Source organism: Acomys russatus, chromosome 15 (genome assembly GCF_903995435.1).
Source record: "Acomys russatus chromosome 15, mAcoRus1.1, whole genome shotgun sequence".
NCBI lineage: Eukaryota > Metazoa > Chordata > Mammalia > Rodentia > Muridae > Acomys > Acomys russatus.
The window spans coordinates 32475671-32493594 of record NC_067151.1 but is presented as its reverse complement, the minus strand read 5'-3'; the positions used below and the strand labels follow the sequence as shown (position 1 = coordinate 32493594).

At 43.0% G+C, this 17924-nt stretch overlaps 1 protein-coding gene across 8 annotated transcripts in view; it reads right to left on the bottom strand.

Moving 5' to 3' along the window:
• Positions 1-17924, bottom strand: part of Dclk1 (doublecortin like kinase 1) — a 274218-nt gene that overhangs the window by 41578 nt on the left and 214716 nt on the right. For 4 of the 8 annotated variants that reach the window (XM_051157153.1, XM_051157154.1, XM_051157152.1 and 1 more), the window contains 5 exons: positions 13102-13234; positions 10735-10843; positions 4390-4447; positions 3839-3958; positions 1838-1984 (listed from right to left, as the gene is read on the bottom strand). In XM_051157153.1, coding sequence (XP_051013110.1) covers positions 1838-1984; positions 3839-3958; positions 4390-4447; positions 10735-10843; positions 13102-13234 — 567 coding nt within the window. The remainder of the gene's footprint in view (positions 1-1837; positions 1985-3838; positions 3959-4389; positions 4448-10734; positions 10844-13101; positions 13235-17924) is intronic. The other 4 variants (XM_051157156.1, XM_051157155.1, XM_051157159.1 and 1 more) reach the window with 1 other exon arrangement.

Genomic DNA, 17924 nt, shown 5'->3' with positions numbered 1-17924 from the left:
TGAGTTTTCCACTTGTATATTTTATTATAACCTTGGGCAAGTCGTTTAAATTCTAGGCACTCCATTTCCTTACCTGTGAATTGGATGTGTTAAAGAATTTACTCCATATGGTGGCTGTGGGTTTTAAACAAAATAATGGGTATTTTTAAAAGCTCCTCATGTGAGGCTAAGCACGGAGGCGACTCTCTACGGTAGCAGCCCTCATCAGCTTTTATTTGTAAAGTGGGAACTAAGATACTCTTGTCATTTTATTTTATTTTATTTTTTGAGACAGGGTCTCACCATATAGCCCTGATTGTCCTGGAACTCAAAATGTAGACCAGACTAGCCTCCAACTCACAGAGATCTACTTGCCTCTGCCTCCCCAGTGCTGGGATTAAAGGTGCGTGCATTCTGACTGCCTCAGGCAGCTGTCTGCAGGATGGATTTCTGTATCCTGTCACCAGACCCTAATTTCTAATTAAGTAGGGCTGCCTTAAGGCCCAGATATCTGTATTTTAAATATGCTCAGAAATGGAAAACAAAAGAGAAAAAAAGGACCGTCATTGAGTGGATGGGAGAAAAAAAATGTTTATTTATAATTAAGTCTCTAGCCTAAAGAATCAGTAGAGCCCATGCTGCTCTGTTTACCAGAATAGCTCCTCCTGCCTAGTTTCTGCTTCCGTCTAGATTGCCTGTATAGTCAGCAAGTAGGCTATTGGAGGGATCTCATTTGTTGTCATGGAGAACTCAAGCAGGGACATTATAAACCCCAAAGCTCATAAACAGTTAGAAGGAAAAGAAAGACACCAGGGCTTTGGGGCTGCTCTCTGCTTTGCTTTGTTTTAGACAAGGTCAAGTAGCCCAGGCTGGCCTTGAACTCCCTACATGGCCAAGGATAGCTTTTGAATTCTGGTCATCTTGATTTTCTACCTACCCAGTGCTGGTGTTACTAGCTTGTACCGCCATACCCAGTTTTACGCAGTGCTAGAGACTAGAATGCTAGGCAAACATTTTGCCAGCTGAGCCACATCCCAGCCACTACCTATTTTCTATGATTGCTTTCGTGCTGAGGTGATAACATCTACTTCCTATGGTTTGGATCTCTTTGGTTTTAGACCATATCATTAAGATGCAGAGCTAGGCTAGTAAGAGAAATGCTGGCGGGTGGGGACATGGCTCAGTCAGTAAAGCAGTTGCTGTGTGTGAGGGTCTGAGCCTGGATCCCCAGCACCTACATAAGAGCCAGACATGGTGGTGCATGCCTGCAATCCTAGAACAAAGGAGATGAAGACAGGCAGATACCCAGGATGTCCTGCTGGTCAGCTCAGCTAGATTTGCTGACTTGGTGAGGGTGGCCTCTGGTTTCAGTGACAGACCCTGTCACAAAAAAAGTAAGGTGGCATCTGGAAAGGAAGACACTGATGGGCCATTGGAGATGGATGGGTGTGGTCATTGTTCAACCACACCCAGGTCTGTTCACACACATGAACCCTCCCTCCCCTCCACACCCAAGGGTTTCCTTTCTCTTATATCAGAAGAATACAAGTGCAGCCATAGGAATGATCATTCTCGATTTGGTCCTAGCCTGTGATATTAACTACAGCCAGCCTTGGATTCCCCCCCCCCCAGAACTTTGTTCTCATTCTTTTGTCTGAAATATATTTGCTAAGAAGTCAGGTGTTCTTGAGGGAACGTGAGCTTTCACAGATCACCTTAAAGAGAAACCACCGAGTACAAATGGAAGTGAGCCCAAGAGGCAAACAACTAAAAAGAAAGAAAGGGGGAAAGGGCAGAAATGTTCATACATTAGGGAGGGCTTGGGAGTCAAGATGCCTGAGGATGGTTCCCCTCTTACCAGCAGGTTCTCTGGCTTGATGTCACGGTGGACAATATTCAGACTGTGCAGATATTTGATGGCACTGGCCAGGTTGTACAGCATCCCACTGGCATCTCTCTCTGTGTATTTGCTAGTGGAAGTGATGGCATCAAACAGGTCTCCGCCCTGGAAGAGAGCAGCTGGTTGAGTGGGATACTGACAGATGGACCAATAGACTGCCTGTGGAGGGGACTGACAAACCAGAAAGGATGTAAAGGGTGGGTCGGGATTTGGGAGTTCCCAAGGGCTTACTCTGCTACTGCCTTTCAAAAGACAAAACACTTTTGGTGATTTCTCTCCTCAGTATGAAAGACACTGACATTTTCTCTTAAGCTTAAGAAAAGCGCAGAGCGATGGGACTCTGACAGCAGGCACGTGGCTCTCTCCACAGCCGACTTTGCAGGGCAGAGGAGGTAGAGCTGGGTCCCCAGCTGGGAAGCCTCATGTGAGGGACTCTGGTGACATGTGCTACCTGCCACACACCAACTGCTAGCTGAAGTGCAAATTCATAGTCCCAAAACTCCCCCAGGTAACTCTGCAAACTTCACGCTTAACAGAATGTTCTTGTGCCTTTGAAATTATTAAGGCACGTGTGAAACACACACACTTTTTCTCTCTCACTCTTTGACTTGCTACATTTAGCTCTTTTGGAGTGGGCGTTGAGCTTTCTTTTTCAATAATGTGCTTCTCTGTAAGGAATGGAAAATGGGACCTACAACCTGTTTTAAAGACAAGGGAGACAGGGCTAGAGGAAGGAGAAGACAGCAGAGAATGTCAAAGACAGTTTTCTGAGCCTGTTATTCCTCTGGACTTTTGTTTCCTGGGTTCCTTTATAATTTATTATTACCTAATCAACACTGATTTGGGGCTGGACATTAAGATGCATGCATTTGAAGTTCTCTCAGAGTTTGGGTGTGCTTTACTAAAACCGTTTGCACTGTTCTTGAGTATTGACCAAGAAATAGCTGAGCCTAGAGCCCACATGCATTCCCATGTCACTATATAGGAAGCAACTTAATTTCTCCCTTCAAAATAGCAAAAACAAAACAGCCCTGTAGGCTGTCAGGTTTCAGGTTTCCCAAACTATGCTGGCATCTCTGTCTCCCTCTGCAATTTCTTCCCTGGAAGCGTCTCTCACTATCAGGCAAGCAGCACTTCCTCCACAAACAAACCTAAACAAATGGTTTCTCTCTCAACTTCCGTTTTTCTCCAAAAACGGGCTGTCACATGAGTGTGGAGCTTGTTTCTGAGCCTCAGGAGGAGGTGGAATGTTCTCTGTGGTCGACTCAAACACCCTACCCTTAGTTATACAGCGGTAGGACACGTGTGACTATATGTGAGACCATGCAAAGACCCAGGCATTGTCCTTGTCACATAGGCTCCGGCCTTATGACAGTCCCTTATGGCTCAGACATGGCCTTCTCTGTCCTAGTTGAGACATCTTAGTTATGCAGAGAGAATTCATCAAGGCTGTTCAGTACAGTGAATTCTTTGCTGTGGTCATCTGACCAGCATACAGTCGGCGATCGGACTGAGATCTGACACCACATACACCGCCAAATGCCTCTATTTCTCCTCCTCAAATTTAACTTAGTCTCACCTTCCCCACAAAGTCAGCCTACAGGGAACTGACCAATTAAAAAATAAAGGGGGATGAATCATATTTTTAGTAGTGCACAGCAGGCCATCAGGAACGAATTGGTTTAAAGAGCCATGCCTTGATGAAATTCTAATCTGTGCGCTAGAGACAACATAATTTACAAGGTGATTAAAATAGTGATTTTATAATAAAATGTATACATAAACATTTGAACAAATAAAAGCACCTCTCTTTGGTAGAATGATAGATTAACATTTTTTTTTCACTGCAACAACACTGACATGTTTTGGTCATCCCTAGCCTCAAGTATGACGACAGAAGTAGTTGTTCTTCAACAACAACGACAACAACGACGACAACAACACAAACAAAAGCCCCACCTTTACTAATTCCATTACAAGATACAGCTCCGTCGGCACGTCCATCTCTTCAATCAGGAGAACAATGTTTGGATGCTTCACTCTCCTTAAGATAGACACCTCGTTCTGGACCATGTGCTCCTGCCCAAGGGAGAAATAACTCCTAAGAGACACAAAGTATATGAGGAGCGAACTCCAGATAGCACAACCACCTGAAGATAGGCGAAATGTATTTTGGTAGGATGTAACAGGATTCTGAAGACTCTAAGATAATTAAACTCAAGACCCATCATGACAACTAAAATTGCCTAGAAAGTGACAGAATGAATCTTAAATCACAAAAGATAAGGGAAGGAAATAAAGCAAGAAAAGATAATGGAGGGTGGGTGGGGGGAAATAAAATCATCCCAGCTGCACTTATTCCAGGAATATTTATAAAAAATATTCTCCTAAGTTTGTGACATTCTCTCCCATCAAAAATGCATCTCTTGGGCTGCACTGTGTTAAGAAAGCTGCTTTCTGTTTTTCTGCCCTGGGAGCGCAAGCTTCACACGCGTAAACTTGGTACGCACTTTGCCTCGACATTTGCTTTTCTTGATGATTTTCAAGGCGTACTCCCGTGCAGTCGACCTGTAAAGAGAAAGTTTTTAAAAATAAAACTTAATTCTGGATCAATTGGACTCCTTTGGTTGGGAGTTAATTTCTTGCTTGTAGGTCTTAGTACTTTTATTGTTGAAAGGGCTCCTTTCTTTCTGCACAAAGAAGTATGCAGATGTTTATGGGTTTGCTCTGTCTGAAGACGGTGAGTGCATTAGCACAGACAGATCTGAAGTTATGCAGCCACGTTTGCATAGAAAACAGCTATTGTGGAGGTTTAAGCCATGCTAAAATGCTGTCTCTTTTCTTGGAAGTCATTAGCAGGGTTTCAAAGCATATGCCTGAAATCAACTTCTTTGTTACTCTTTTAATTATTCTCCCCACCTCTGCCACATACACAGGATATCCCTAAATAGACTAGGCTGGCCTCAAACCGCTGATCCTCCTTCATCAGTTACCTGAGTGTTCAGAATACAAGTGTAATCTATTGTGCCCAGTGCCTCAGTCTTTCTTGGGGTTCTCTCTCCACTGGACTGGCTATGACAGTTGTCTGCAGAGCTCTTAAGGCCACCCTGAAGATTCCTGGGAAGTGGAACACGCTCTGTAGCTGTCAGTGCAGTGTCAGAGCAGAATGCTGGAGAACCCAAGAACGAAGAAGCTCAAAGAGAGCAGAGAAGGATGAAACCATTTTTGGAGTTTCCTGGGACCCACTGGGCCTTTTGTGGCTGTCATTCAGAGGACTAAAAGGATAGTTAAAGTCAACTCACTTTTCCATAGCCCCATGGGAAGGATAGAACCATATTTAGCAGACCCCGAGCTTTCCATATAGCCTAGCCATATGGTATCCCCTGCCTGATGGGTGTAGTAGAGAGAGATCACTCATGCTGTTACCTTTCAGACAGGGCTATTGTGGACCAGTTTTTCCTAAGACATTCTAGGACTAAATCTAAGGGCATGGCTACTGTCAGAGGGCACAGGACATAGGAAAACACACTAAACCACAGTGAAACAACAAGCTTCCATTTCTAGTACCAATAGAGCCCAGGCTTTTCCTTACAGAAAAAAGTCACTTCTCTAGATCCAAATGGTAGTTGTTGGAATGAGTCTGATGAAGGATGATGCACTTGGAAAAAGGAATTTAAAAGTCTTTGGTATGGTGAATTTAACGGGATCGCCACATATATGGCGAGAGCAAAGAGATGATTTTTTATAGACAAATTAAGAGGCCAAGTATTAAAAAATCTGTCTTATAGATATTTTAGAAATTAGTGACATATGTTATTTTTAAAATATGCTTGTTAATGTACTTTCAGGACCCAGCACTGGAAACACTCAATAAACCTTCCATTGTTATGGTTAAATAAGCCATTACCTTCTGGTTTTACTAGTAGAGAAAAGGAAGTCCCCTTTCTCTACTAGAACTTTGGTTTTTGGATGGGGTGAGGTGAGCCTCTTTGCTTCAGGGTGCTTGTCCTGTTGAAATGTGGGTGCTCAGGGGACTCTACACTGCCCTAACTCCATAAGAACAAGGATACAGAAGCCTAAAAGTACCTGCCTTATCACATTGCCTTACTGGTTCTTAGAATCTAACAGGATAGGGAAAGGAGAGAGCCAGGCCTCAGTGAAGTGTAAGATTTGGATGCGAGACATCCCCCACAGAAACCATAGACTATCAGCAAGGCTTGAGATAGAGAGGACACAGCTGAGACAGAGGTAAGGCAGTCTACTTGGCCTTAGACGCTACCAAACATGAGTGTGAAGGTGTCGTTGTCACCAACATAAACAGTTCCTGAGGCACTTTGGTTGAGTAAGATCCCAAGGCCTTTCCAAGACACTTCAAGGGCTGGAGAGATGGCTTAATGGTTAAGAGCATTGACTGCTCTTCCAGAGGTCCTGAGTTCAATTCCCAGCAACCACATGGTGGCTCACAAGCATCTATAATGTGATCTGATGCCCATTTCTAGCCTGCAGGTGTACATGCAGGCAGACCATTGTATACATAATAAATAAATAAATAAAAGTAAGCAAGTAAATAAATAAATAAATATTTTCAAAAGATACTTCAAGAGACTTCTGAAGACTTTGTAAGTTTGAAAGTAGTTCATCAAGAGGAATACTAAAAGCTGGAGGGCTTCTAGATAAAGCAGCTTTTGAACCAGAATCCCCGAGCAATTTCCTTTCTGGATTTGAATGTATCTTTTGATGGAAGGGGATCTAGTCTTGGACCTATGGATTCCTTACTTACAGCAACCTCACTCAGGACTTGATACCAAGGATAGAGCTAAACAAGGCTCAAAGACCAAAGCTGTCTCCACTTTACCCCCATCCCAATGCATCTCACTTTTCATAAAACAATGGAAAGACAGTCATGTTGGTGAGAAGAATGAGTTACTCAGTATTCTCTTGAAAGAGCAATGCTAATGTCTTCTATACCTGTGGCTGATGTGGAATCTGAGAAGGTGGGGTTTATCTCTGCAGGCAAGAAGACATCCTTGAGTGGGTGACAGGGTTGGCTCCGAGAGCCTACGGAAGCCTACCACTGAGGGGAAGATGAAAGCAAGTGTATGTTGGGTGGCCTTGGGGCTTATTAAGAAGTATATGTCATCTCTTTAGCTAAAACATTTTATAGCACAATCAAATATTTTACCAGATTTACTCATATGTTACAGCAAACCCCAGAGGGCCACTAAGTTTAATATCATAATAATTCTTTCTTGAATTCTTAGAGACAGAACTATAGACAATAATAACCCTTAATTGCTACAAGTGTATGTTTAAAAGAGTAGCTGGTCTTAAAAAAAAATGATCTCCAAAGCATGCATTAGTGCCAAATATAAACCATAATGGTAACAGTACCAAGGCACACTTTAACCAAAATAACAAACTTGATTTAAGGCAGGGAAAATAATTCTGGATGTCTATCTTGCTAATAACAACATGGACCCTTCTCTTGCCTGGCATTGCATTCTTTCATAGGAACTCTCTAGGCCAGAGTAAGGGCAGCAGTACCAGAGAATTCTGCCTTTTTTCTTGTCTAGAACAAATTATTAGTAAGGTTTGCTTCCCATTAAATATGCCCTAAGGTTGGAGTCCAAGTACAAGTTTTCTGATTGGATTTAAGGCTGCTCCACATGTTGGAGCCCATACCTGACAGCTATCAGGGCCAAGAACATGTGACTAGACAGTAGTTAGGGAAGAATCTGCCACTGTAACTCTGCCAAGGAGGCACAGAAGTAAGTTGACTCCTAATGGGCTCTCATCATGCTTGTGGATTAGTGCATATCTGAACCTGCATCTGAGAATCTTCTTTCTATTGTAGGCCACTGACACCAAGACCCACAACTGGTCAAGATGTCAAGAGTGACTTTGGATGCTCAGCCTTAATGGGATACCATATCACACCCTCCTCACAAGGGTCAGGGATCATTGCGTAAGAAGTGGTGGAAAGACTGCTAAGAGCCAGAGGTGGCGAATGATTACAAGGCAACATAAATTTACAGTAACTGAGACAGTGCTCGCCAGAACTGCATCAGTGCAAGCCAGACAAAAGTCTCAGCACAGGGGTGGGGGCTGGGGCGGGAATACAGGAAGTCCTACCCCTGGCTGAGGAGCTATTGGTAATCGATAGCATCCAGGAGAGGGACAGTTAGTTTTCTTTAAGTGTGTGGCTCCTGATGTCTGTAATGTGGTCCAGGGAATAGCCACACACCTAAGAGTTAGTAGATGACATTAATGGTACTCAACGGATTTGAAAACAAAATGAAGACAACACATTGAACAGGTGTGGGATGGGGGATGAACATAGGGGAGAAGAATGAATATGGTCGAAAACAATGTATGAAAATTCCAAAGAATCTATAAAAATATTTATATTTTTAATTTCAATGGCTCAAACAGAGGAGTGCTGGCAAAGAATATGCTAGAAGGCCTACAGAAAAGACCCATGTGACCCTGCCACTGTGCCCACTGTAGAACAACTGCCTGTGATAGCATGTGATTACAGAGGAGAAACATCTTTACCCTTGTTGATGCACATTTATCCCCAGAACATGGCAGAGTGCACCCACAAGCAGCATGTGCCACGCACAAACATTCTTAGCTTGTGTTTATTTTCATGGATCTCTGTAAAATATTAAAAGAATGTTTCATAATATCTCTGGGGAGAGAGGGCACCAGCCATATGTCCTTGCTCAGCAGGAGCTGGATGCTGACACTTTGAGAGCAATCTGGTATTCAGACTCTGAAGTTTCACGCAGTGAGACCAAGATGTGGACTCATGCAAAATGAACACAAGCCAAGTAAGACAGACAGTCAGACAGACAGACAGACAAGAGAAAAGGAAGGAAGGAAGGAAGGAAGGAAGGAAGGAAGGAAAATAAAAGGAAGAAAAGGAAAAAATCTGAATGAAAAAGTAGAAACTGTGTAGTGTGAAAAGGCTAGGACCCTAGGAATGAGCTAGCACCCTGGTCCAGGACCAGCTAGAGTAAACAGTGACTGATCATGAGGTCAACTTAACAGATGATGGGTGCTGGCAAATGATTAGAAAGCTCACAAAGAAAGGCCATACTAGTCTGCCAAAATAAAGAGATTTTCTGCTCAGAGGAAAATGATGATGATGATGGTGGTGGTGGTGTATAAAATTACCATCACATCTACAAATCTACATATATGTAATTACATCCATATATACATATATATGCACACACACATATCACCTTAGGAATGCCTTTCCTGATTTAAGTATTTAGTAGAGGAGTAACTTGGACGTTTAATTTCTTCAGTCTATCTTTTTATAAAATGAAGACAGCAATACTGAGCCAATTAGACCATATTAATTCAATAGGATACTATAATTTGTAAATAGTGTTAGTCCTATTTCAGCAGGGGTGGAGCTCAAGGTGATAATGTAATGCTTTCTGTCTCTGGCAGTCAGGCAGTTGACAGGCCATGGTCCATGGGTAGGGGCTGCAGAGTAATGGAGAGGAGACAGGTAAACTGACAGCTTCAGCAAAGAAGATTTTCATGCCCCCCCCCCCATTAATCATGGTAGAGGCTGCTATGCTGTTGTAAACATCCTCGCCCAACAGGACTAATGAGAGGAATGGAATCTGAGAGCTACTGTATAAGGCTTATTTAGAGGAGTGGGTAGGGGTGGGGTGGAGGGATGAGGTGGGGATTACTGCCTTGAATGAGAAGGTGAGCTGGGATGCAGGGAGCATTTTGTAGATGCTGGTTCAACTAAGAATCCAGGTGATGTTTGTTTGATACCCTAGGCAGGCTTCCAGTTCTAACTGGCTCAGATCCATTGAAGACCCTGGCCTGGCTCTTCTGTCTGGCTTCCTTGTTTGTCGCCTGGCCTGAGGTGTCCTCTCTAAGTAGTGGTAGGACATAGGACGGAGATGCTTATACAGGCTCTGGAAAGTTGAGGTATGTCCAGCTCACTGGGAGTGAAGATGGGGAGCAAGGAAACATAGGTACTTCTTTCAGGCTAGCCATGTGAGGACCAGAGGGGTCCCCTCAAAGGATGAGCTAAATGCCTCCAGCACAGCTCGGAGAAGATGCCAGCTGTTCAGATCCTGCTCAGAAAAGCAACTGCCCAGAAAAGAACTCGTGAGTCTGACACTCTTGAGTCAGGTGTAAAGCTACTTCCATACAGGCTGACATGGTATTTGTTGTCATTTCTCTACTCTGTAGCCACCAGCTACTGTCCTGGAGCAGTCATGAAGAACCTGCTGATAAGCAGGCGTGGAATCATGCCTGTAATCCTGACACTCAGGAGACAGAGGTAGGAAGATGGCGAGTTTGAGGACAGCTTGCAATAACCTTGGCTCTAAACCCACAGGGTCTGTAGTTTATCCATCTGAAGACATTTTCACAGATCAAATACCATTATTGTAGACTCAGCACATGTACCTTTAAAAACCTTTCCAGGTTATTATGATACACATTTTATAATGCTACATAGTAGAGATCAAACTCCATAAAGGAACATTCTTGAAGAGACGTGTAGGCGGAGGTCTTCAAAATGACTTCTCAAGAAAGCAATATAAAAATCTTCCCTCACATAACTGGGAAGCTTTTCGAAGCATGCTAAGTAAAAATCAAAGTTTTTGTATTTTAGAATTCATCCTGGGAACTGTTACATTTTTAAAGTCTGTTTTTAGGTGGCTTTTCTTTGTTATATTTTACTCCTTTGTCTCCGGGGTTGAGGCATTAACCTAATCCATATGTGCCTCTGTCTGAAAATAGTGACTGGACCACGGAAGCCACGAAGGACAACTGTTTCCTTTAACTTCCCACACCAACAGTCCCCGGCTCACCTTTCGATACATTCCTTGACAACAGCAAAGTTTCCATCTCCTATTGTTCTCCCAACTTTGTATCTCTCTGTTATTGTGGCCGGAATCTGGAAGCCTTCATCAGACTCTTCTGAAAGAATTATTAGTGCGTTTTTATTGATGGAGAAGGAGCCACAGATGTTGTATTTAAGATACATTTCTTACATCATCTCACAGACTGGATTCAGAAGTTCGGCAGTCCCCCGCCCCCTCCCAGGCAGGCTGCTAGAGACTTGACCGTTTTTCACCAAGGCAAACGATAAATTAAAAGAAAACCTAGTAGGTCCACCTGGACCCATATCACTCCTTCCCAGAGGAGGAGATACTGTGTTTGAATGTCATGCTAGTTGGATCAATAGCTCTCACTGAATACCCACTGTGCTCAGAGAAAAGACATTCTTGTGTACAGGGCAGAGGGAAAGGCATTCCTGGAGGAACTCTGGCCAGTTTGACATTGGAAAAGTGTGAAAAGTTCCTGCTGTTTAGACATTGGAAATCCCTGCAACATTCCTTACGCATCAAGTGTTTCTGGCTACCCCTCCCTGGTATCCGTGAGCAGATTTTAGACAAATGTTCTCACCAAGCAACCTGCACGACAGATGTCGAGTTTAAACCTAGATTTCTGTTATGTCTGTGGGCAGAACAGTTTTTGTAATAACATGTTATTCCTCTGAAAATGTATTTTGAAATATTTTACAAATGCCTAATCATGCCTTAAATATCCAAGGCTATAAAATTAAATAAGCCATACTTGGATCATATAAATATGATGCATCACCTTTAACATGTCAAGGGTATAAAAAAAAAAAAAAACCTTTTAAAGCGGGGCTATAAAACGTACATGCTTTAAAGTGATAAATTCCAGCTCTCCTCCGGCAAGCTGCAAAATGGGATCAGAGCCTACTGAGCTTCCTAACTGTGCTCTTTTCCTAGCATGTCCTTGTAAACTGAGTTTTCCCCCCACAAAATAAATTTGGGTGTGAAGGGGGTTTCTGGGAAGTTACGTAGTTCATGTATCATGTGCGGTATTGGAATGGAAATTCATCTGAGTTCCTTTGAGGCTGGCTTCATAGTGCTCAGACCGTGTGCGCTACTGGGATGGCTTTTCTAGAAAGTATAGTCAAAATGCAGGACACTTGTCACCGCTATGTCCACATGCATCTTCCCAGCCTCCACACAGTGAACAGCATTTCCCTCCTGGATCACGGGAAACTACCTTGGCAGTGCCCAGAATAAAGTGAGGGCGGCAGTCAATGCCCTACTCCCTTAGCCCACCCAGGAAAGAGTCACAATTTTGCCTGTGTGTAAAAGACTTAAATAAAGCGGCCTTTGGGATATTTGGGATCTTACAGATGGGGAATAAAGAGAGGTCATTGGCCTTCTCCTCCAGTGCAAACATTCACTGGGACACTTATCCAAGGCACAGCATCAGGGATTTGTCTACTAACTATTGGTAAAGGATTTGGTTCCTCTAGACTCAGCCTGGGTTTAGTCAAGGAGCATTTCATTGCACTGGGTGAGTGCCACACACTGGGTGGCTGAACTACAAACTTGGGCAAATGCAAAAATGCCTGGCATTACTGTGGTAGGAAGCAAGCAATTCACATATGCACCAAGTGTCTTGCTTAATGTAAGACAGTCCCTCAGAGGGTATAGCTTTGGGAGCATATCAAGTCATATAATCTGAAGCAAGAGGAGATTATTCTAACAGTGGCTTAATCCCCATACACTCTTCCTCTTCCAAATGGTTTCCCCTAGTTGATTTGCCCTGATTACACCCCCAGGGGGTGGAAGTGGTGACATTTAATAATCTGCATTTCTATAAAACAAAAAAAGGAACTGAGATATGGAGAAGTGAAGATGCTCATCCTATCCCAATCCCTGCAGCAAGTTAGTAAACAGTCAACCCTGCAAGCCGGGCCATTTCCTTACATCCTCGAAGAAATTCTTATGCGAATTAGTTTAAGGGGCAGGCAGTATTTCTTTGCCCTTGCTAGCAAGGGCTTCTTTCTGTAAACTTAGAGTTTGATGGACTGAACTCCCCTTAAGTTGGAGCCCACTGACAGGTGCTCACATACAAGACACCGTCTTTTCTCTTAAGGAAAGGGAGTAGGACAGGGGAGCAGAAAGGCAGACAATTGCTTGTCTCCTTAGGCACCGCACACCCCCACAGGGCTGGGAAAGGACTCAATGAGGCCAACTCTTCCTTCCCAATCTCAGATGGTGGGTGCTAATGCCTGTAGGCGGCACTCACTCCTGTGCCCAGTGATAGCGCCCCACACAAGCTGCTGGAGTTTGTCTACTCGTTCTGTTTCAGATGTTATAATTGTCAAAGTAAATTTAGCTAACCCCTCCTCCATCCCATCTGCAAGCTGTGCCTTCTCCCAAGCTCATCACCTTCCCCAGGGCCATCATTCTCATCCATTGAGCTGCAGACTTTTGTGGAGGAAAGTGAAGTAGAGGAGCCGCCATGCTGAGAGATCTGTAAGGGGACAGAAACAGAATAAAAGACATGGATCAGAATGATGGAGCCTTCGCATGCCACACCCAGCCCAGAATCTCAGGAGCTAGTGTTGCCCCCTCCCAGGGAGGAATTGGTCTTCAAACATGGAAAAGGAGATCCTAAGAATATCCAATGAGGACCATAAATCCCGCCCTCCCTATTAGCCAATAAGAGGATGTGCTGACTAGGAGATGCTAATCATTGGAAACCTCGACATCTACACCCATGTCTCCTTTACTCAAAACTAGCATCCTTGAGCTCCAGTTTGCCAGATTTTAGGCATCTGACTTCCATCATCTAGTCTAAAATGTCTCAAATGTGAAGCCATCCTGGCTTTATCTAGTATTTTTTTTCTATTTTTCAAAGAGACAAAAATGTCTCTTAAGTTAGTTATGAATATTCTATAAAAAAGCAAACAACTCAGCTCTAGTGAAACTTGAAAAGAAAAGTAGAAGCGTGGTCTTGCTACTCTCACTGTGAGAAACAGACACACAGTAAACATGAGGCTGACTTGGCATGTAACATAATAAGTCTGAGAGAAAGGCAAGAATTAAAGCCTTGGTCAGGAAAGTCTCCTATAGTCCAGATGGATCTTGACTAAAGACCCATGAGAACAAACCAAGTACTGACGACATTAGATGGAAAATACTCAATATTAAAACTGTCTGGGAACAGTATTTAATGCTTCTGTCTCTGCCCCTACTTCTTGGGAAAACAATTTGCACCCAGTTTTGCTATATCTAAATAATGAACACAGCTCCTCCTAAAAGATCTTCCTTCTGTTCCCCTGGGCTTATCCACTTGGTTGGCCTGATAGGAGCAGGAGGCGGTGAGGGGGCGGCATTGGCTCATGGTGCTGGCTGTCTGTGGAGCAGAGAGAAGGGAGAGCGGCTGTAGTTGCATTGATCATGAAGTGGTGATGAGACGCAAACTCGACCTACATTTGTCCTGCTTACCCATCTCCCATTCAACCTCCACCCCGTTCCCTCCAGCTATAACTGATCACATGGAGGGCAGAGAAGTTGTATGTGCCTCATACCCAACAGCCTCCTGCACGGGAAACCCAAATACCTTCATCTTCATAAAACAGAGTTATGTGGTTGGGGATATAGCGTGTAATACTCCAGGGCCTTCTGAGGCAAGCACCACAGAACAGTTCCTGAGTGACAAAGGGACAACGATGGGCATATCCCATTGATGAGTCTATTAATGCTGACAGTTGACAAGATTAGAATAAAATTAAACTATGACAATACCTCTGCTTACTGAGCAGACATTCTAGAAGTTTTGGTATTACTGTTGCATACCCTAAATGTCATACAGTTTGTACAATTGTGTGCTGTACTTCCCTGGGTCACAAAATCTTCCGCCAATAACCTTGGAGATTTGCACTTTTCCCGTCATCTCTCTACTAGCCTCCTTTAACTACCAACATATATTTGTCACATCACAGATTCAAAGATCCTAATTTCCAAACAGAGCTTTTTTTTTTCCCTTTAAAAAAAAGTATGAGAGTGCAGAATCATAAGCCACCATGTTGAAGGCTCTGTAAACATATCAGCTTCAAAGTCATGTTCTACTAACTCAAGAGTTCCTGTTCACGAAAATATTATGCGTATAATGTTTGCACAGAAGACTGAGACAAGACAGGCTTATTATATTGCTGAGTGTAGAAAATCAACATAAGCTTGACCGCACTGGAGGGGAAGGTATGTGCACACTGGAGGGGAAGGTGTGTACACACTGGAGGGGAAGGTGTGTTCACACTGGAGGGGAAGGTGTGTGCACACTGGAGGGGAAGGTGTGTTTACACTGGAGGGGAAGGTGTGTGCACATTGGAGGGGAAGGTGTGTGCACACTAGAGGGGAAGGTGTGTGCACATTGGAGGGGAAGGTGTGTGCTTTCCAGAGCAGCAAGATTCTTGATCTCTTGCATCATTCAAATAGCAGTGGTGACCCAGGCAGAAAAGCACTAAATAAAGTGGGTTAGTGGAAGAACTTCTCTTCTGGGCTTTCTGGCCCTTGGGGTTTTTTTTTCTTAGCATCGCACGTGGTGTTTCATGATGTAGATATGGCATGATTTGGAGGTGGCAGGTGCTTGACATGTTATATTCCACATTACAATCCAGAGACATTCTTTCATCAAGCACCCAAGTCAACAGACAGTAGTGTGTTTGCAAAGATGCCCGCTGTTTATATACTTAGTTTAAAAAGCTGCTTCTGTTAATAAGAACACCAGAACTTTGACCCTGAGTACGTGGTGACATCTCTTGAAATGTAACATTCTATAAGCTTGCTGTGTATTATCCAGTAAACTATCCTATAGACTAATGAACTGCCTTTTCTATGGAGCAGCAAGTGTCTACGGCCAAGAACACCTGCCGCTTTTGTTTTACCACATAAATAAAAGCCCCCCCGGGGGGAGGGGATTCTAAGCTCCTTTTATTTTTCCTCTTTTAAGAATAGGCTCAATGCAAGTAAGCTGACATCTACAATTGCTTTGGCTTTTTTTCAACTCTTAGGTTTGTGTTTTTGAAAATGTAACCAATGCCATTTCAAATTCTCTTTTGGTTGAGACTAGCAGATGATTGATGGATTTAAGAGAAAAGCTTACTTACATATAAATAGGGTTCCCTGAAAATGGAAAATTCTAGTTTTCTTTGTTATGCTCAAGAACAGGAAAATATATCTATTGACCTTCTAAGGGCATTATCTTTTCCATTCCCAAAGAAGTAAGATACTGAACACTACACACTTTTCAAAGGCGATGGCCACTCATGGACTCCAAGAACTTCAGGGGCTGAACTGGATCTTAAAAGCTACCTCTTCCACCCCATTTCCACTGGAAGATCAAGCTCTGCACTACAGAAAGGTGCTCAAATGACCTATGTCCAACGGCAGCCAGGACTGAGCACATTGCCTTCTTGGGCAGTGGCTCAATGGTTAATAAGGTAAGTTAGCTAAGCGCTTTCCTTGTGTTGAAATCAAGTCTCTGGGCATTTCCTAGTCATCACACTTATTGCCCATCTCTAGAGTCAGCCAGTACAAGTGGAATCCATTTCCACAAGACATGACTTCAGCTTTTTGGAAACAAACAGGACTCCTTTTGGGTCTACTTTCTCAATTTGTATATCTCTGTGTTTTCTTGTTCATCAGGTGACAAAGGTCCATGATTCTCCCCACTTTTGGACATTGGACAGAACCATCAATCCTTCTCTTTAAACCCAGTACTTAAAACTAAAAGCAACTGTCTACGTATGTTCTGATTGGCACGGATCTTCTTTCTCCTGAACAGAGAATGAATTCACTTCAAGATCATGCTGGTTTCTCTGTGGGGCCCAGTTTTAACATTTCACCAGCTTTACAGGTTAGCCCAGTTCCCTATTTGAGAGGTTGGTTTTGCATTGAGACTTTCTTTTTGTTAAATGCCATCCTTAGTGGCATCTGCTTATTTTATATTCATTTTTTTGTCCTAGACTGTTAATTTTTGGAGTCTGGTTTTGTCATAGCGACTCCTACACTCTCCTTTTCCCTCCCTCTCTCCCATTCCAGTAATCAGCATGGTTCTCTGTGGTACCTGTTACTAACCGGCCAAGATATACTTAGACACTTCGTCTCTCCTGGAACATTTTGATTCTTATTTGCATGTCTGATTTGAAACCAGTAACGAGCACATATAACGAGCTCTTTAGAACTGACCTAATGAGATCAACCAGTCCTTCATATTGACTGGCAGACACCAACGAGATGGACTGCTTCTAAATGAAGTTGTCCTGCCTACTTTTATTGCAAGCACACAAATCACTGTAGAAGGTCCACACTGGTGAAATTTCATGTTGATTTCAGTTAGCTTGCTAATTTGGAGGCATCTGGGCCTACAGAACCAAACATGTGGTTGTTTTAGAATTTAACGCAATTAGCTTCTCCGAGAGGTGCCATGACATTTGAGATGTCATCACCTCCCAGCAGATTTAATGGGAACCATTTGGACAGGTTGCTGACACCTGGAGGCTTTTACAGAACACCTTCATAAAAGCGCTGCCCAGAAAAGTAAGAACACACCCCAAGCACGGCGATTTAACCTGGGATCACATAACAGATGGGGACAGACGTTGCATACTTTTTGAAGTAAGTGAGAAAGCTGAGCTAACAGCTCTAACCACATTTTACCAAGATGTATCTGATGACTATGCAGTCAAAGAAACAGTTCATTTTTAAATGTTATGAGTTACTCATGCCATTTGTATGAATGTTGTCACTCAGCCGGGGTCCACAATGAATCAAGATTTGGAAAATATCCGATCAATACAGACTCAAGCAGTGTAGACAAATCTATCACACAACCAAGCTTTGGCTGGCTAGTGGTACTATCTCCACACTCTTCCTTGAAATATACTTAAGATTTGTCAATGTGAACAGGGTTACATAGAACAAAGAAACCAAATTTGTTCACGCTTGTTTGAGCTCTGAATTTACTTTATAAAGGAAAAAATAAGAACTAAATAAAAATAACTACTATCTGAGTAATCTTGATGTTAGGTTTACAGAGAATTTGAAGACAACCCAATATAACAACATTTAAAAAATAATAATGTTTGCGTGGGGGCATTGGACACTAATAAGAGTTCATGTGATATAAAAAAGTCATACCTTTATTTACTCCCCAAGAT